Source organism: Cydia fagiglandana, chromosome 11 (genome assembly GCF_963556715.1).
Source record: "Cydia fagiglandana chromosome 11, ilCydFagi1.1, whole genome shotgun sequence".
Classification (NCBI taxonomy): Eukaryota; Metazoa; Arthropoda; class Insecta; order Lepidoptera; family Tortricidae; genus Cydia; species Cydia fagiglandana.
The window spans coordinates 2915681-2936836 of record NC_085942.1 but is presented as its reverse complement, the minus strand read 5'-3'; the positions used below and the strand labels follow the sequence as shown (position 1 = coordinate 2936836).

The 21156-nt window shown below is 39.8% G+C and overlaps 3 protein-coding genes across 6 annotated transcripts in view; 2 read left to right on the top strand and 1 right to left on the bottom strand.

Moving 5' to 3' along the window:
- The window catches only part of LOC134668741 (low-density lipoprotein receptor-related protein 2), a 440880-nt gene extending 434054 nt beyond the window's left edge, over positions 1 to 6826 (top strand). For all 3 annotated transcript variants that reach the window (XM_063526188.1, XM_063526187.1, XM_063526189.1), the window contains one exon: positions 2798 to 6826. In XM_063526188.1, the coding sequence (XP_063382258.1) occupies positions 2798 to 2964 (167 nt within the window). In that variant the 3' untranslated portion in view covers positions 2965 to 6826. The remainder of the gene's footprint in view (positions 1 to 2797) is intronic.
- A 1658-nt stretch (positions 6827 to 8484) lies between these two features.
- On the top strand, positions 8485 to 20186 carry LOC134668490 (alanine aminotransferase 2-like). Its single transcript, XM_063525938.1, has 11 exons — positions 8485 to 8571; positions 9592 to 9681; positions 10376 to 10470; positions 11272 to 11456; positions 15042 to 15244; positions 15755 to 15883; positions 16971 to 17123; positions 17626 to 17682; positions 18295 to 18438; positions 18802 to 18916; positions 20006 to 20186. The coding sequence occupies exons 1-11, from the start codon at positions 8485 to 8487 to the stop codon at positions 20152 to 20154; spliced, it is 1407 nt and encodes a 468-aa protein (XP_063382008.1). The 3' UTR covers positions 20155 to 20186.
- On the bottom strand, positions 12259 to 14478 carry LOC134668489 (uncharacterized). Of its 2 annotated transcripts, none has more exons than XM_063525936.1 (2): positions 14165 to 14478; positions 12259 to 13114 (listed from the first exon to the last, which is right to left on the bottom strand). In XM_063525936.1, the coding sequence occupies exons 1-2, from the start codon at positions 14433 to 14435 to the stop codon at positions 12453 to 12455; spliced, it is 933 nt and encodes a 310-aa protein (XP_063382006.1). In that variant the 5' UTR covers positions 14436 to 14478; the 3' UTR covers positions 12259 to 12452. The 2 variants fall into 2 exon arrangements, with proteins under 2 accessions (XP_063382006.1, XP_063382007.1); XM_063525937.1 differs by lacking the exon at positions 14165 to 14478 and adding an exon at positions 13375 to 13922.
- Positions 20187 to 21156: the final 970 nt, after the last annotated feature.

Below are 21156 nucleotides of genomic sequence, written 5' to 3'. Positions count from 1 at the left end.
GAGGAATCAAACCTCGGTTATAGAAGCGGAAGCCAACTTACTAAAGAGAGTTGAAACATCAATGCAAAATCAGCACAAAACTTTCAACCAACACATAAACAACATCGAGAAGAGCCTTAACAAACAGGCCACCGAAATTCAAGAATCAACACAAATAAATGAAATCACCGTGTCATCAATCATCGCTAATAACATACTCGTAAACCTGAAGAGCATACAAGACACTTTATTGGACACCATCGCTAACGTCATTTATGGCAAATTCAACGTTCACCTCTTGACACCACAACAGTTGAAAGATGAGCTGAATATCATAGCCGGGCAGATGCCAAAGGATTTGACTCTACCTTGCGAAAACATCAACACCGATCTACCTAAACTATATCAATTAATGAAGGTGCGAACAAGAATGACCCGCCAGTACCTTATCTTCGAAATCAAGATTCCCTTAGTTTTTCAAGATGTGTACGAACTCTTCAGATTAATATCAATTCCACGTCAAGTTGGAAAAAATATGATCAAAATACGACCTATAGCACATCAAGTGGCTATAAATATCAAAAAAGAATCGTATATACCTATGTTGGATGAAACTGTAAATAAATGCTCGCACTACGATTCTAATACTCTAATTTGTACGCTACAAGGTCCAATTTATCAACTAAAATCTGACTCACACCTCTGCATTGCCGATCAAGTTTCAAACGAGTGCTCAGCTGACTCTGACACTTGCCACAACATATGGACGGAACTAAGCACTATGAATACATACCTATTCTTTTGTTGTGACGAATGTACGGCGAGAATCATATGCGGACAGGAGGTCAAGGCCGAGCATCTGAATAAGGCAGGAATCATAACTCTTCAAACAGAGTGCGTGTTAAATGGAGACGCCTTTACCATATTTCCACAGAAGAAACATTCGAACGACATCAAAACACAAGCAACCGTTGTTAAGTTCGACGTGCCCTCCATAAACAACGTTATAAACTTAACAGTACCAGTCTTACAAGGCGACTCAGATACTCTTGGAAGCAACGACAAATATTTCAAGGTCATCAAACACCAAATCGAACATATGAAGAACGAGGGAGCGCTATCGGACAGGATCAACTACCACGACCTTCATCATTACACCGTAATCTACGTGGTCCTGAGCATAGTCATCGTGTTAGCAGCGCTGTACGTGCGCCGCTGCATTCGACGCCGTCAACTCGTCGCGCGCCTCACCCCTACGTTCGCCGCCGCCGCCCCCCGGTATGGCGGTCGCAGACCAACCTCGATGTCATCCACATCGCGCAGCTCCATTCCATCAGCGACCGAGCACAACCACAGCGGACAACCCCCTGAGAGACAAGATCATCGCGTCGCGGCAACTGCGCTCAACTCTACAAATACTTCTATGTTTAGGGGATTTACTTCTATCAAATAATTTCAGTTTCAAATTATTTAATTACAACAATCAGTTTTATATAAAAATATCTCAGCATCTCTTATCAACTTCTCATCTCCTGGCCGGGAATATGTACAATGCAAGCATCGCACATTTCTCGCGTCAGCATTAAATATAATGACTTTATAATAATTGCTGTATTTGCGATTACGCCATACATCGATTTATGTTTTAGTTTACGTTTATACGTGCTCCTAGCTAGTACTCATATACCTTGGTTATCAATAAATAAATATACCGAAATCAGTGTTTCCATCAAGATTGCAATCTACCATCAAGAATCATATCAACTCAGATGTACTATCCGTACAAATTATAAACCGAAATTAATGTCATATATGAAGGAAAAAAATACCAAGGCTTCCAAGGCTGGAACATCCTTCGAACGTATTAAATATTTTTTTCTCCAATATGCTCGGAAATGTTCACCTTATTGTAGCAAAAATAGTACGGGAAGTTCTTCGTTAATGTCAAACTCTAATTTAAAAAAATCAAACTATCGCTGTCCTGTTCTAGCGGACGGGAAGTAAAAAAACACTACAGTAATAACTTATTACTGTAGTGTTTTTTACTTTTTAATAATAAAAAACGCGAACAGCCAATTATTATTGCCGCGTGCCGCTTCTACACGACCCGATCAGCTATCATTTCACGTGTATGATCGTGCAAATACTGCTTAATAAAATCAAAGATTATTTATATATTTTTTTTAAAATCTCATCCGTGTTCATAAAGCTTATATAGTTTGTCAAAGGACTTTCTCATTTCAAACATAGACAGAAAGAATCATACTATCTTTGTCTTACACTAGTACTAGCACCCAAAAGAAAAGGATGGGTATAGTTTTCCTGGTTCTTACTGACTGAAAAATTGGTTTGACCAACTATATTGCACAATTATATTGAATGAACGAATATTGAATGGTACTGAATGGCAGAATAAGTTTGTGCCTTTAACTTTTAAAAATTAATTAAAGAGGGAAATTGTTTTTGACATTTTGGATGTGAAGGTTTGATTTGATGCTTAAATAATTATAATTTAACCTATTTCCTCGCATGTTTGGAGAAAAGCACTATATATGCCTCGGCAGGAATAGCAATTCGTGGATTCGTCTTCTTTGTCGGACTCCGCTTCGCGTCTTCCGACAAAATCGAAGCTCATCCACGAATTGCCCTTTCCCGGCCTCTGCAATAATGTACTATTTCTGTTAGCAAAAAAAAGATGTCTAAAAGCGAACGTTTCGAGAACTTTGCGGCAAATTACTCATTCAGGAACTTTACTTCCGCATTGACAAGTCATAATAATAGGTACCTATCGATCCTAACGAAACTTTCTCTCTTCCAGCGGGCATCTACGAAGTCCCGGACGAGCTGAAAGACAAAGTGGTATCCGCGGTGATATCCCCGTCGTCGACGGAGACGCGCGGCGCCAGGCCGCCGCGCGCGCTGGACCCGGCGGCGGACACGGGCGCCGACACGGCGCAGCTGGTGCGCGAGGACCGCGCCTGCTAGCGGCGCGCGGCCCCCGCAAGGGGGCGCCGCCTGGCCTGCGTCACCACATACTATCCCTGAGCTCACGTTTGCAGCCGATTTCGTATATTGACCCAGAATTTTTCTAACGAGCGTTCCGTTTCCCTTGGTTAGACTTCAGGGGCCGAGGGGGGAGGGGATTACCGGTTCGACGGACGATATCGATCTATCGGTTGGATGCGAAAGGTGACAGTTCCGAACGACTGACAGGCTGATATCGTCCGGCGAACGTGTAATCTGTGGCCCCTTTAGAACGCCCTGTGAATAATTTCTCGCGGTTTCATTGTAATTTCTTGCGTTTTTAGTCTTGCAAATGCGTGCGCTTATAGAGCATGCCGTATATTAATTACAACTATTGCGATTCTGAAACCGCATAGAAATTAATCGCACGTTACTAAGGCTTAGAACTCACCTAAGCCTTAGAAATGTTAAAACACGAAAAGTACGAAATACGGCTCCATATTTAACAATATAGACGATGCCATTTTGTAATTAATAACTGGATTGTTAACCTTATTACAACATAATGCATAAAGTCCAGCACCATCTAAATTAACTTTAAATTTACGACGCCAAAAATATACTTTACGCGTCTTAGTATTCCTTTGTCTTAGAGTGATATTCCACCTATCCAATTTCTATATCCAATGTGTATTTGCGTCTCCCATTTTGTTTAGTAAGAGAATGCAACATAATGCACAGAATACTAACCTAAGTGATAATTACTAGATTAATGAGCTATATCTATCTCTATCGTTTAATTATTGCAAGAACGACAGAGATAGAGTCGTAACTTTAATATCAGAACCAGTGCCGGATTTAGACATTTGCCGCCCGTAGGCTATACCGATTTTGCCGCCCCTATCCGCCTCGCTTATCGGTTTTTTAAAGTACTTTCCAATCAGAGGCATTTCATTTTATAGTACAACACACCATAGCCATATTAAAATGCATAATAAGATGACGTGTCACCATTCTAGATACAGATTTATATGGGCCGTTTTTGTCACTCAATGATGATGCGACCTCGTTATATTTGCCTGATCTGATCAGTGACCGGTGGGTACAAATATGCTATACAAATGTATCCCTAGCTTTTTGTCCGGTAGACGCATATGAGCCGTATAGTAGACGGAAGCTGCTCTGAGAGTGTGGACATTGACGCTGGCGTTCCACTAGGTTCTGTGCTGTCATTGCATATCAATTATAATCATTGCTATGCAGACGACAGTAGTAGGGATGCGTATTACACAGGCCGTACCAGTATCCCTCATTCTGTGGTGCTGGAAAGTCATGAAAAGCTTGTATCTGATATCGAGAGCACTCTATCCTGAGTTTCGGCATGGGATCGGAACAATATAGTGAGATTCAACACCATGAAGATACAAGAATCGCCGACCATCCCAAACTTACAATGTAGTCAGATGGATCACAAATAATGTAGGTACCTAAATGAAAACGCGAGCGTAGCGAGCGCGAAATTTTTTCGAGAAAATAGTAAGTACAGTTTTAGGGTTCCGTACTTCAAAAGGAAAAAAAAAACGGAACCCATATAGGATCACTTTGTTGTCCGTCCGGCCGTCTGTCTGTCTCAATATAAAGGGTCTTGACATGACAGAGGCCGGCAAAATCGACAAATAATGCTTGTTATTTAATTTTACATATAAATAGGGGAGCGGCAATATTCTGGTCGACCCTAGCTGAACATCAGCAAATAAAATATTTTTTGACCCAAATTTGCCGCCCTAGGCTTCAGCCTACTCAGCCTAGTGGTAAATCCGGCACTGATCAGAACCATAAAAGTCGATAGGTCAATATACGAAATACGCGCCGCGCTGAAACTCAGTTGCGTTGGATGACAGTCGTTTTAAGGCTTATCCCTAAGTCTGTAAGATTGAAGTTTTCCAACATAGTGCCTATTACTGCTAAGGTACTTTCGAGTAGCAATAGAAATTTCACAAGAGCGTAAAATTGAGGGATATTTGTAGAAAAAATATAACTGACGAGTTATATTTTCGAATTTTTACGTCGGAGTCCGTTTTTCTTGTAAGACAGGAAATATCCCTCGGCGTCGGTTATATTGTTTTTCAAGCCTTCAATTCAAGAGGATTTATCCGAAATATCCAAAATGTTAAACTATGGATGCCGCGGCAAGAACTTGTGGCATTTTTAACTGATTTTAAGTGGTAAGGTAATTTTTTCGAGTTAGTTTTTTGAGTTGCTTTAAATGTGACTCTATTTCGCCGACAGTGCAAAAGTGACTTAATGCTTGATTAAAATTAATAATGATTTTTATTAATAATAGCTCTTGCGCTGCCGGTAATTAAATTCGTATTTCGAACGAAATCCATTGTAAATTGAATTCGGACGAAATGCGATACTTTATAATTAATGAAATTGTTTGTAATAATTGAAAATGTTGACGTATTTTATTTTTATTCAGTTTTGTGCGGAAAAATCGAATTTAGCGCATGTAAATCTAGATTATTGACGTAAATAGAGATTTTATTTTTTTCTTACATAGTTTTCTATTCTAACCTATTCTATTTTTTCTTAAAAAGTATAGTGAATACTGGCCAATGTGTCACTATATACTTTTTTTTTATCTCCAGCTAGATCTGGTCGTACTTATGTTATCAGTATTTTCTGTGTGAATGTCTTTATTTCGTGTAAACCCTGACAATATTATATTTGGCCCTGAGATAGTGTCGCCACAAGCAGCTTACATATGGCAATAATGTGCGTACATCATATATAGTCAAATAATATCAGTAGTAGTCAACAACTAGAGATAATTTCAAAATGCTGTTTATTGGAATGCTACGGAATCTTTCGTCCTTTTATTATTATTATTTTCTTGCATTTTTGATAATCTTTTCTTGTTAAATCATTATCAGTGTAAAATATATTCTTCTTGTTTAAATCGGCGACATTCGTTCACTTTCAACGTCTGTTGTCTCCTTTACTAGTAACATAAATTAGTTCCACTGAAAATCCGCAAGATGGCGGAGGCCAAATTAAATCTTGTCAGGGAATATTTTTCATTGTTGAATATTTGAACTCGAATTATTCATATCATGGCGTGATATCAACATGTTTGTTAAGATATATGTACCTATATTGATTAGAGGTTGTAATACATTCCCTTCATGCTTTACTTAGGGCTCATATCTTGTAAATTGTAGATGAGCCTCTCTATACATTCCGTGGACCTAGATCCACAGGTCTAGTACATAAATGAAACCTAGGAATTGCACAGCCGCACCCTAAAGGGGATTTTTCTAGACTTTTAAATTTATTTGACAATAAGCAATACACTATTTTAGAGAATAATTTATTTATTTCGATTTAAGACTATGTAAAATATAGCAATGTTGTGTTTTATAATTGTCTATTAATTAAAAATGGTAAAAATTATTACAATTGTTTTGTGGACATTAAGAATTTGCCATAAATGTGTGAGATAATGTTTCTACTGTAACTGTTGTTTAATTTTAATGATATTATCATCAATTTTTTTATGAATCTTCTAAGATTGTAAATAAAACACCGTATTCCATTTCTTACTGAAGTTGCTATACATATGTACCATATTAATATACATATACTCTTCTGTGAATACATCACATTGTTTACAATCTAATATTATACATAACTAAATAGCCTATTGAGAATTGAATATATGAACATAAATATATATGTATATTGTAAAAAGAGTAAACATGTCAATACTACGGATAGTTAAAAGAGATGAAATATTTTTGTATTGGGATTCTTATAGTTATTAGAGGTCTCTGACGGTAGTTGAAAATATTGTGTAAAAATAAATTAATAATGAAATGAATTCGTATTTTATTTCACGGTGATACATGCTTTGATGCTTTTGATATCTAAAGGTATAGCTATAGCCTTCACCCTTACTACCTAGGCAATAAAGTTCAATTAAAAATATCAGACAGGTGGTAAATGGATGACGATCGGAACGTGAAAAGAGCATAGGTACGGTCAGCCAAGAAAGTGGTCTACCACTTTTCGTCTTATCAATGTGTAAACAGACCCATTTGGAGCATTTAGACCTTCGAGCAACACGGAAGGGAGGCGGCATTCGCACTATTTCCCCTCTGCCGAGGTACAAGATTAGCGCGTCAATATAATCTACCGCGGGTAATAAAACTAGTTGCACTTGGATTTTTCACTAGACCGAGTCCAGACGCGCGCGTGAACACTGCTGCACAAAAATGCCTGTTTGCTCGGTTTTTTGCTATAAAAAGAGGTCGGGGACATCAAATTTACAAAAAGAAAGTGTTACATTCCACATGTAATTTTTTTTTTACATATCATACGTTAAATTACATTTAAATACAATTTTTATATTTTAGTCTCAAGTATTTGTTGGATTTATCGATTTTGCTCGCTCAGTACAAATTGCGGATCGGTCGAGCGACAAATCCGACTTCTCATCTCTCAGAATACAATGACATACTTCAACGAAAATGTGTTAGTGTGCGTGTTGTGACACTAGTCACTCGTCCGTACACAAAAAGAGAACGAGGTTTGCAAGATTTGTCTTTGACGTGTGTCATTTTCTATGTATTTGTGTCGTCATTACACAGGGCCTACCGCAAACCACGTTTGACGTGTTGCCTCCCTGTCACACTTACGTATGAATTTACAAGTGCCATAGAGAGGCAACACGTCGAACGTGGTCCGCGGTAGGACCTCTGATTGGATTTTGTATGTAAGTGTGTGAGAAGTGCGACTGTGTGCACCTTCCCCCCGCGAAAAATGGCAGAAAGATTTGTACGGTGAGATATCGCTTGGGCCCCTCCCTTCCAACGTGTCGGAAGCCGGTGTTGCTCGAAGATTTATACCAAATTTAGACTGAAGATGATATCGCTGTCATTTTCTTTACGAAACATTCTGCCGATCTTTGCGGGGGAGGGGACGTCAAATGTACTATTTCTACGTAACGTACAAATAGCCATGTCAGATCATACAAAAGTTTGCAAAATTGTGCAACGATTTTCGGCTGACGGCGAGGCGAGGGAGCTTACGCTCTTAAAGGCGACTCCAGTCAGTAAATGCTCTAAGATCCATACGCATATTGAAGCACTTATGCTATGCGACATAATTTATTTATGAATGATTTATTTATATATGTGAAATAAATCATTTTAGTTAACCCTCCTAAACCTCTTTTTCACCAACTTAATTCTTATGACAATGTCAAACACGTCAAACACTCCTCTGTCAGCTGCTCTAGACCAAATTCGAAAACTGCTTCTTGAACTTCTATTTACTTGCTATTTACTTTAAATTTCGTTTCAAACCGACTGTTAGCGAAGAATTGTTATAAATTCTAGTCGAATGAACCTTATTTTCCGAAGAAGAATGGGTCGAGCAAAGAAAATGCTAAGCCACGTGCTAGCAATACGATTTGAGGCCGTTATCACAAGTTTAATCCCCATACAGTGTAGGCATAAATCTCTTACACTAGGAACTATGAACCAAAACATTGTGAAGCTGGAATATGCCGTGCGTGGTCCTCTGGTCATACGAGCTGCTGCAATCGAGAAGGAACTTAAGACGGTAGATACTTAGATAACTACAGCTAGGTATAGGTAGTAGTAGTCCATAGTTAGAGTAGCTTCAAGATCTTAGGAAGCGAATTAGATCGCGATCCAAAAAAATTACGCGCGAAGTAGCTATAGTCTCGCTATAGCTCTTCTTAACCAGAAAATCTAAGCTACATTTCTGCCTTTTCTGTACATAGGATTCGTTATATCACACACACAATCACACAACACACCAACGCACTCAATTGATTGAAACTTGCTTTTCTTAATCTCTTGGCGAAACTGTTATTTTCACTCTTTTTACGACAACACTGCGACTTCCTAAAGTCTTCCTCGATCCTGTCAAAGCTCATCATCAGGGGTCATCCATTAATTACGTCACACGAATTTCTAGGTTTTTGACCCCTCCCCCCCGCCTTGTCACACTTGGTCACATTTGGCAAACCCCTCCCCCCTAGTGTGACCGTCACATTTTTTCTACGAAATCGCCTGATCGAATTAAGTAAGTATTATTAATATTTTATCAAAATATTTTTGACGATATAAATATTTACTAATATTTATATCGTCAAAAATATTTACTAATATTTATATCGTCAAAAATATTTTGATAAAATATTAATTTTACTAATATTTATATCGTCAAAAATATTTACTAATATTTATATCGTCAAAAATATTTTGATAAAATATTAATAATACTTAGGTACTATAAAATTACTATTATTACTGTTATAAAATTACTATTTTATAACCCAAAACTGCTTAGGAAAGAAAATTAAACGAATAAAAACGATTATCGCTTATAAACTAGTTATTTAAATGTACAGCGAATAAAATAATTTAAAGAAATTTTCGGTTACTGATGAAGTTAAAGTGACGTCACAAAGTTTGTGTCTCCCCCTTCCCCCATGTCACAATATGTCACATTTTCTTGACCCCCTCCCTCCCCCTAAGCGTGTGATGTAATTAATGGATGACCCCTCGTCATCGTGCGTTCGTCGGTTTACTGATCATCATTGTGAATTTGCAGGGCTCAAATAAACCGTTCAAGAAGGTAATCAGAGCCAACCTTGGCGACGCGCATGCAATGGGGCAAACGCCCATCACTTTTATTCGACAGGTACGCATTCTAGTTACTCGTAGGTACCTATATTGTAGGTATACAAGGTCAAGGTACCTACCATCAACATCATTAGTCTACGCTGTAAGTACCTACCTTACCGTTAGTGCGCAGATTCGCAGAATATTTACAAAAGAAACTTCCAAACATAGCGAAGACATAGGGACCTAGGTACTCGTAGCAAAGTAGGTACAGTCGAGTGCATAGGAGTAGGTATAGAAGAAAAAATCTGACACGAGCGCAGAAGATGTGTCTAGTCATCAAATGGATCTTAACTTTTTCCCGATGGTATCCCGGCATTTTAAAGCAAATCGGGGTCCGTTTATAGCAATGTAATCCCAAGATACGAATATGATTTGCCATTTGAACGATCTAGGTGACATTCCATCTGTCCAATATCTTGGTCCAATGTGCATTGCGTCTCACTCTCTCACTAAGCAAAATGTGCATAAGCATCCTAACTAACCTAACCGAGTGGGTAAACTACCTCTACGCCTTATTGGAATTAGACCCCGGTTACTCACGATGTTTTCTTCACGAAAAAGCGATGAGTGAACATTTATGTAAGTTCCAGGAAACCATTAGGAACTGGTTTCGAAACGACATTGTTCAAAAGTTGATGCCTAGGCCGCCAACGTTTGTTAGTTGTTTTTATCGTAATATTCATAATTTTTTCAAAGTTTTCCTTGGTCAGGTGTTGGCGTGTGCGACATATCCAGAGCTGATTGATAAGTATGACTTCCCCAGTGACGTGAAACAACGTGCTAATGAACTGCTGGATGGGTGTGCGTAAGTCTCCATATTCCCATTCAGCTACACACACATGTACACCGAGCCGCAAAAGTACATGGCCACTTATAAACGAATTCATTTATAATGTGTCCATGTAATTTTCATGTCGTTATCCCTTTTTTTTTGACGGAGTGGGAATGCGTTTACGCACGTGTGTGAGACTCGCCGCTCCTTTCCCCTCTCCTTAAGAGGGGGAGAATTTGGCCCTACCTACTAAATCCACTCCGGCGTTTCACCCTCTTTGCCGTTCGTGAGGGCACACTGGGATCGTTGACAATCCACCACGGCGCCCTCCGGCAGCCCCGTCCTATCGCCAGGGCACCCTCACATGTCGTTATCCCTACCAGCAAGCCTATTATGGATCGCTTTATCCACATTTATCCACGTGATAAAACAACTGTCACTTTTTAACTCTGCGGGATAGAAAGAGACGGACACCGTTTTATCACGCTGTCACGTAGACAAATACGACCATCATATCCGTACTGGTAGAAGTACCTCCATCATGTAAACCGGCAATCAATGCAATATAAATCTACAGCTAATTCGCAAAATCATGTCTTCTTTTCCTCGCGTTGTCCCATTTTTGCCATGGCTCATGGCCTGGGGTCCGCTTGGCAACTAATCCCAAGAATTAGCGTAGGCACTATTTTTAGTTCAGCAAAATCATATTAGGTATGTCAATTATGTGTACTTTTTTATGGGCGGCTTTTGTAAGGTAGTTCAAACTCTCGTACGCAAAACTTAGGAAGTAGATTTAAGTAGGTATTACCTAAGTTTATTTTTGCATGTCTTTAGAGGAAGGTCAGTCGGGGCCTACAGCGCCTCATACGGACTAGAAATAATTCGCAAAGACGTTGCCAAATACATAGAAGAACGCGACGGGCATCCCAGCAAACCGGAGGATATTCTTATAACGGCTGGAGCTTCTATGGGCATTAAAAGTATTCTTAACTTATTTTCTTCGGAGGGCAAACCTGATGGTAAGTAAATCAGCATTTCACTTAATTGATCGAGAGTTCAGCTAAAGACCGAGCAGTCATTTAATCTTGATTTTGATATTGGTACTTCACACCGGGGCAGCTCCTTCAGCTTTTTACGTAGCTCAAGTCCGGTCGTGTATGGAGTACTACAGCCACCTGTGGGATGGATCCGCCAAGTATCAGCTAGCCGCCTTAGATTCCATTGACAAACGCGCTAGGAAGCTTATTGGAGATGCGGGATTGGTAGAGGCTAGACTGCAGAGCATTGAACACCGTAGAAAGGTAGCTTGTTTATCGGTATTCTACAGGATACATTTCGGAGTGTGCGATGGTATTACATAATCTAATCCCCCCATCTCCGTTCTGCCACCGTGGGACTAGACGCGGACTTGCGTTTCACCCTTACGTCGTTACTCTGCCACTGATTCGCACTAAGCGCTATGCATCCAGCTTTATCATGCGAACGGCTAAGGAGTGGAATTCACTTCCTGCAAATATATTCCCAGTCCACTCAGGACGGATCTCGGGGCAGAGGAACACCAAAACGTAAGATGGCGGGACGACTTTGGCACATATTGTAAAGAGTGGCGGGAGTGTTTACGCTATTATTGTGAATAATTGTATTTTTTGTAAAGAAAACGTGTTTTTATTACAACATGACTTTAATGACTGACGTTTCATATTTCATCAAATAAACCAAAGAGTACATTTGACATTATAACTTAAAAGAGGCTGAACATACCGCCCACCAAAATACTTATTTTTAAACTCAGAGATGTTAACTAAGTATAAACTAAACTAAATAGAACAAAGAAGTGAAACATCTTAATTAAAGCAAACATCGCTAAACCACAGCATACTACTAACGAAAAATCGTATGTTAAACATTAATAAAACGTCAATTTGTACATCAATCTCAAAACTGGGACAAAAATATATGTAATATTTATTATCAAATAGGTAACAATTATGATGACGTTGACCGCCCACCTTGCGCTAACTGTACATTAAGTTTGATTGCTGAATTGGTATATCGACTTTAGTTTTGACTTTAGCGCGAAGAGGTCTAACTCCTGAAGCTGGTATCTCTGTACTTATTTTTTGCTTGAATTTTACTTTACCTTCCTTTACTTGACGCATGCTAGGACAACTTCTGGTTGTTTGTAAATTGGCAGAAATGGTACTTATGTCATTAGTTAATATCCACCCTATGTGTGTGCATTGAGCAATAACATTGCCCTGTCCTCTCTTAAAACCAGAGTCAATAATTTTGCCAAAAACATCAGCCCCAAGAAGAATATCAATACCACTTGGGGTGTCAAAGGTGGGGTCAGCTAACTTAATGTTATCAAGTCGAGGTAATATGTTATTATTGATTTTCTTAGCTGGCATATTGCGATGAAACGAATTTATAACATAAGCGTTTACCTTCACAGTAAAATCTGGTGTATACCTCGACGAGATTTGTAAATCCACCTTGCCTTTGATGCACATGTTGTTGTCTTCGCTGATCCTAGGAAACTCTTTGCTATTTGCCGTTTTCTTCGACCTTAACAACTCGGCTACCCGAGCTGTGACAAATGAAGCTTCGGACCCTTGATGGATCAGTGCTCTGCAGACCAATGGTTGTCCACACTCCGACGCTACATCAACGAGCGCTGTGGGCAATACAATATTTTGTTCACGATCCTCTCTACTTGATCTGACATGTGCAACTATCTTTGAGTCATCTGTAGTCATGAAAACCTTCCCGTTTTCTTGCCTTTGTTTGTTGTTTGTTTGTTTCGTACCCTGATGTATCAACGAATGATGTCGCCCTTTACACAATTGACATGACTTCCTTTGTTTACATCGCCTTACTGCGTGATTTGGTATAAGACAGTTAAAACATAGCCTGTTCTTTTTAACAAAAACGTACCTTTCATCGACTGGCTGATCTGCAAATTGTTTGCAGTTATAGATGTGATGTCTTTCCTTGCAAAATGCGCATTGAATGTCTCCGCTATCAAAGCCGGCTGCCACATGAAACGTCTTGGAATTTGTTGGTTTGTGATTCTTATTAACTGAATCCACCATTTCCAGAGTTCTGAACCGATTTTCCAAAAACAACTTCAATTTCTCAAAGGCTGGAAAAACTGCCATGTCTTCATTAACTAACCTTTCCCAGTGCTTATGAGTTTCAGGATCCAGTTTAGACACTATGACATGAATGACAATGGCATCCCATTCGGCTGTAGGCAAACTAAGGTTTTTTAGTGCGTTTAGACATTCGACCGATGTATCTAGCAGTTGTTTTAATGAGGTGGCTGATTCTTGAACGATTGCCCTTTGGCCAAAGAACCTCTTAAAATGACAGTTAGCAATGTACCTTTTGTTGTCATAACGCTTCTTCAGAGTGGTCCATGCTTGTATGTAGTTCTCGCCGGTAATGGGAAATTGACGTAAAAGAATTTCGGCGTCACCCTTTAGACTATAACCTTTAGATAATGCATACGTTGTACGTCATTGAGGGAGTTATTCTTGTGGATTAAAGTGGTGTATAAGTCATAAAATGATTGCCATCCATTCAGTGTAATCGCCGCTGAAAGTCGGGATAGTGATGCGAGGTAGTTTTATGTCACTGGTCGACGTTTGATTGCCCGACCTATTTTCTATTTGGTTGTCCCTCGTTTCGGTATTAAACTTGTGTAAAACTGTCTTCAACTCACCCTTGTATGTATGATAACGTTCTTCAAATGTGTCGTATAGATCTTCTGTAAAGTAAGATAATTTGCACTTATCTTCTTCTGAAACGGTAGTAATCAACCTTTGATGGGTGCTTTTGAATTCCTTGTAGTTATTTTCCAAAGTTTCTAACCGCCCTTCTACATATCCTGACGTAATTTTTTCTTTTGGATACTTGTTGTAGTTCACGTGGGCCTTTGCCGTTATTTCTAAACTGTCTATTTGTAGTGCAATAAGTTTCTCGGCTGTATTCATGTTAAATGAAAATTTCGTAAATTTTATGTAAATACCTATACGTAAATATGTCGTAGACTATTTGTACACTTCACTGTTCTTTTATTTTAACTATCCGGTTCGAAGGACCATGTTTACGCTATTATTGTGAATAATTGTATTTTTTGTAAAGAAAACGTGTTTTTATTACAACATGACTTTAATGACTGACGTTTCATATTTCATCAAATAAACCAAAGAGTACATTTGACATTATAACTTAAAAGAGGCTGAACAGGGAGTGTGCATCGGATATGACCGAATGGCGGGAAAGAGGAGTATTTTAGTTCAGTGAATAAGCCTTTTTAACAAATTTAAAAAAGGAGGAAGTTTTCTATTCATTGTAATTTTTTTTTTATGGTCCTATGTTCACACCTATGTGCGACTATTAGACCGATTCGTCATAAAAATAGGGTCTCATTACTGGACCCTGAGAAATAGAGGGAACCCTTCAAATGATATAGGCACTCTTATTAATTTTGGTATTTGCTGCACTGCAGTTGCTATCGAAAACTACCATTTTGCAATGTAAACCTGTTCTGTAAAGTCGATTATTTTTTTGTTCAAAGTAATATCTCTATGTTTTAGGTGTAATGATCCCCATACCACAATACCCCCTCTACTCGGCCACTCTCGTCGAATTCGGGCTAGAAGCTGTAGGCTATTATTTAGATGAGGACAACGCATGGGGGCTGGATATGAATGAGCTGAACAGCGCTCTGGACAAGGCGAAGAAAACATGTTCTGTCAAATGTATTGTTATTATTAATCCTGGGAATCCTACGGGGCAGGTAAGCTATTTCCTGCACCTAGGCAGGAAAATGTTTCTCTAATATAATGTTTTTTTTTCCTTCACCGAAAAACAACTGTTAACAATCAAATGATATTTCGGTACATAACTAAGTTCCGAAAAACTCATTGGTAGTGACTGTGCGGAAAGAGAAGAGTCGTGAAATGTATGGGAGCCAATATTTCCATGACTCTTCTCTTTCCGAACAGACTCTATGTACGAGCCAGGGTTCAGGGTTACTTACTTACTCCTCTGGCGCAGCGACCCAAAGTGTGTCTTGGCCTCCAACACGACTGCTCGCCACTGATCCCGGTCCTCAGGTAGGAGGTCAGGTCAGGTCGGTCAGGTCGGGTTCAGGGTTACAGGGTTCAAAAAACCTCCGGAATGAAAGTCGCACGCTCTTACCGCTAGGCTAGATACCTATACACTGATAAATTAATTTTCTCTTCTTGGTGGGCAAATAATTATGTCGGAAATGTTAATGATGATTTTAACAAGTGTTGTTTCACAGGTGTTGACGAGGGAAAACATAGAGTCCGTCATCAAGTTTGCACACGAGAACAATCTGTTGATAATCGCAGATGAAGTGTACCAGCACAACGTTTACGCTGAGGGCAGCAAGTTCCACTCGTTTAAGAAGGTTTTATTAATTTGCTTCTGTATCGTTTTTGTTAACCGGTACGTTGCGTCTTCCATTTTCGAAAACTTATGGCTGTGGCGGCGAACAATTATTTCATGACACGCGACGACAGGCGTGCCTTACGCCATAGAATATGATGACACGCCTGTCGTACCATCCGCACCGAAACGGTTAGTCAGGAAAGAGAAGAGTCGTGGAATGTATTGGGCCCCATACATTCTAAGATTCTTCTCTTTCCGCACAAACTCTACACTAATAATGTGGACATTCTATACACTTGAAATGTGATAGAATGGGATTAAGTAGGAGTAGGACCATAAAACACTCGCATTTGTTAAAGCTTAGGATTTGTTTCGCTCAGACCAAGAAGAGTGTGAAACTTCACTTTTATACCAGAGATCGTGACGTTCACGAATTTACCGATAACTTTCACAAGCAACAAAGGAAAACTTCGTTCCATATTAAGCAAAACTTTGAAAGGTTTCCGGAGCCTCGATCAAATCTTCACATGGAAAAATGTGAAAATTTGATTATTTTAGAAACTGTTTTCCGACTTTGCCCATTAACCTTTTTAACCATAGACTAGAAATCCTCTAGACCGAGTTTAGAGCAATAATTTCATGCCAAAAATGCGGGGGTGCGCGGGACGAGGTGAGCGAAGTCCCGTGCCGTGATTGGTCCGTTCAATGACACGGACGTCACACAAGACACTTTCGACTCAAACATGGAGTAAAATTACCGTATGCGTAGCAGAGGGGGTAGCGCGACTATGCTCAGTCTGGAGGATGTTTTGACTGTGTTTTTAACCTTTTGAACGCCGGGCGTATCGTGCGCGTCATCGTGAACCTTACTGGAATGCACGAAGGATTGATATTGAGCTGTAGCTGCGCGCGTCAGTTGACGACTTTGGCGGTCAAAAGGTTAAAGCCTATATATACAGCTTGGCAAAAGAGTAGAAATTAAAAAGTGGTAACACTGTAGTGTCGTCCCGTATATAAATTGGTGTGAAAGGGACGATACTACAGTGTTGCCACTTTTTAATTTCTACTCTTTTTTGCCAAGCTGTAAATGTTATCTACCTTCATAGGTACTAAGAGAAATGGGCGCTCCATACACGGACGAAGTAGAACTGACTTCGTTCATGACGGTCAGTAAAGGTTACATGGGCGAATGCGGACTGCGGGGTGGATGGCTGGAGATCGTGAACATGGAACCGGCAGTGCAGGCGCACCTTTATAAAGTACCTAAAATTGCTACATATTGTCGTTTTAACCTTTTCAACGCCATGTCAAACACAAAAGTTGTCACTCAGACGCCACGTCACCGAAGTGTCAAAACTGAAATTGAATTTTATGCATATGCACGTAGGTCTAGGTTGCTCTGTGGTCTGTGACCGATTAATCCGTCTTTGGCGTTGGACCTGCGGTGCACTTATCCGAAAGGTGCCGAAAACCCCGGTCTGAATAAGACAGGGATTTTTGGCACGTAGGGGTTTTCGTTTGAGTTAGATCTTACCACGAGGCTAGGTGTTAGTAGCAAGCTTTACAAGACGCAGCTCCATTCCTCTCTGAAAGCCTTCCTTTCGCTTGCGTGTAGAGAGGGTCCTTCTATTGCGACTTTAATCTGGTACATAGGTCCATCGCATAGGTGATTTGCCTTGTGGTCTAGTGCCATCGATTTTGCCTTGCACCACAAACGATAGCTGTTAGATATTAGACCCTCATAATGTATCATTGTTTCAGGCATTATCTGCGATGCTATGTCCGACTGTACTTGGTCAGATTGCCACGGATACAGTTGTAAGTATACTCTTAACCTTTGGTATGCTTAGGAGCAGATCTGCTCCATGAATTTGTCAATATTGCTATATAAATGGCAAATATTTTGACGGGAGCATATTACGAAATGTTAATGGTATAATTCAGAAAAACTTCAGGATCCGACGATAGGGACCCGAAAAAATCGAGGGAACTCTTCATGTACCTACCATCGTCCACACTATTAATTGATAGTTCGTAAACCTTATTACAAAAGGTGTAATGTCCACCGATGGACAGTTAAAAGTGTTGCTGTTAATTGTCCATCGCAACACCTATTGTTAATACAACACAAACCCTATTGCGGTTTTGAGAACGATACTGTATAGATTTTTAGTCTTTGTGAAGTGGAACTGCTGGTGAAGACCATATTATTAAAGTGTACTTACTTTACAGGACAGCCCAAAAAAAGAATTTTCAATTGTTTTAAACAAGTCAGTTCTTTTTTTGCTAAACATGATTTAACATATTCAGGGCCAAGAGCCCGACAGTCGGGAACACTGTTCGTAGCGACTACGCGCTACATACGGCGAAAACGTGGCTACGCGCTTAGTGGCAATAAATGTGTTAATTACCTGTACCTGTATTCATTAGGCCAGACCACCAAAACAAGGAGAGCCTTCATACGACCTCTACAATAAAGAGAAGACAGCTGTGTTGGAATCCTTGAAGACTCGCGCTAAAATGGTTGCCGATACTTTCAACTCCATGGAGGGGTTCAAATGCAACGCTGTGCAGGTATTTTAATATTTTTGACGACACCTCGCACTTCGAGGTATCAAAAAGACTATTATTTTCACAGTCGACATCTAGCATCGAGCAGTGGAATTATCAGCACTGCTAAGTAGCAGTAGTAGTAGTTCCGTTACTCGATGCTAGATGTCGACTATGAAAATATTAGTCTTTTTGGTACCATCGAAACCGATGTATGGAGTGAGCACTCTTGTCTTACTATATTTCTCTATGGCATTATTATTCATCATCATCTTATCGTTGTCCCGGCTTTTTGCCACGGCACATGAAAGTCTGGGGCCGCTTGGCAACTAGCTTTAGCGTCAGTGTCGGCTAAAGTCGCAAATCTCTTGTATTTTTTCATTGAAGGGAGCCATGTACTGCTTTCCACGGATTCAGCTGCCACCAAAAGCGATAGCAGCGGCCAAAGCTGACGGGAAGGCGGCTGATGTGTTTTACGCCTTCGCTTTACTAGAAGAAACAGGTAATGTTAACCAACGAAAGTTGGCCCCTGGCGGAGGCATCGAAGACCGGTATTTAGGGTTCCGTACCCAAAGGGTAAAACGGGACCCTATTATTAAGACTTCGCTGTCCGTCCGTCCGTCCGTCCGTCTGTCATCAGGCTGTATCTCACGAACCGTGATAGCCAGACAGTTGAAATTTTCACAGATGATGTATTTCTGTTGCCGCTATAACAACAAATACTAAAAACAGAATAAAATTAAGATTTAAATGGGGCTCCCATACAACAAACGTGATTTTTGACCAAAGTTAAGCAACGTCGGGAGTGGTCAGTACTTGGATGGGTGACCGTATTTTTGTTTTTTTTTTGCATTATGGTACGGAACCCTTCGTGCGCGAGTCCGACTCGCACTTGCCCGGTTTTTTTTGTATGTGAACGAAACCGGTTTTTTTTTCGTTCTTTGTGAATTATTTTATTTCTAATTGGGCAATCTAATGTAATAATAGGAACCTTCCTAAAAACACAACTGAGTCCTACATTTGGAGTATAAAATAATTCGAAATATGTACCTATATACCTAAGGTCATTTAATTTTTGAAGTATTTGCAATAAACCGGTTCCGATCTCCGGTTGAGGCAGAAAGACTCTTAAAAGGCTTATTAAGACCGTAAGTCTAAAGTTGGTAATTAATTTTGGACGTGGGAACGCAAGATGAGATTTAATTTCTGATCAAATTGTCAATTTGATTGTCCCGTCTGGACTGGCCTATCACGGTTCATGAGATACAGCCTGGTGACAGACAGACAGACAGTGGAGTCTTAGTAATAGGGTCCCGTTTTTACCCTTTGGATACGGAAGTCTAAAAACTATCGGCAAAAGCACTAATATAACCCATAACCAGGCGTGTCTTACTCCGCGATTTCGTCGCTTTGCTACAGGTGTAGCTAAAAGTACATCCGTTCGACCCCAATTTTAGGGTTTGCCATAAGCCGCGCGTGGCGCTGTCGCCACCTAGCGGCCATATCTGTCCTGATCGTAACAGACGCGTTTTGTTAGAGAGTGAGTCTTCTGTACCTAGTACTATTATTTATTCTGTGCCATAACTTGCAGGAATCTGCGTTGTGGCAGGCAGCGGTTTCAAGCAGCGACCAGGCACCTACCACTTCCGGACCACCATACTACCACAGACGGATGTACTCAAAGAAATGCTCAATATATTTCAAGACTTCCACCAGAAATTCACTAAGAAATATGCCTAGTCATCTCAAATTGGACCTTATATGATTACTAGTAACATTTAGATTCGATCAGTGTTGTGTACAACAATGGTGCTGTTGATGTCAAAGATATGTTTGCATTTTCCGCCTTATTAAAGAGGAAAAGTATATATATATCTTTGATTTGTGCCTCTGTTGGTAATAAAGTAACCAAAGAGCAACTTAGTTGCAAGGAGAATTAAAAAACTATTAGATATGCCAACGAAACTTTTTTGGATTCCTAACCACCTGTCCTCTCCGAGGAACCATTCCCACCTGTGTGGGTCTGACCGACTTCAATCAGCAATGTATAGTATCCTCTTAGCATTCTATGCCAAAATGACCTCCAATAAGATATCATCATCATCATCTCAGCCATAAGACGTCCACTGCTGAACATAGGCCTCCTCCTTGTTGTGGGGTGAATGCCATAATCGCCACACTTGGCAGGCGGATTGGCGAGTCGAGTACACCGAATTTGAGGGACGCTGCTGTCCGTCCACCTGTGGTCTTGGACGTAGTTTAAGGACATACCCGGGTCCAATAAGATATAAACCTTAATTAAATGGAACAGAGTTGCTTTTGCTTTGTCACTCTATGCAGAGTTGGAGATCAAAGTAAAAGGTAAAAGTGGCATGTATGTGCATTGTATCTTTTGTATCGTGTAAAACTGTATACTCGTATTTCCTTAAAATTAAAATATTCCAAGTAGCCTCTAAGAAACTTGTAGGATTTTACTTTAATGTGATAATTGTATAGTAATTAAATATATTTTTATTGTTTATCTGATTGTTTTATTGTTTATTTTGTATCATAGCTGACTATAAAGCCTAGGTTTACTGAAAAATATCAAAAGGAGCATTCCACGGGCTGTCCCGTACAAACGCATTTTATTTCCTGTGTTGCGACTTTTTTCTCGGCATTTAAAGCAGGTGATTATTTTTCTGTGCATATTTTTGACCATTTGTCATAGAAAAGGAAACTCTTATACCTTTAAATCTTCAG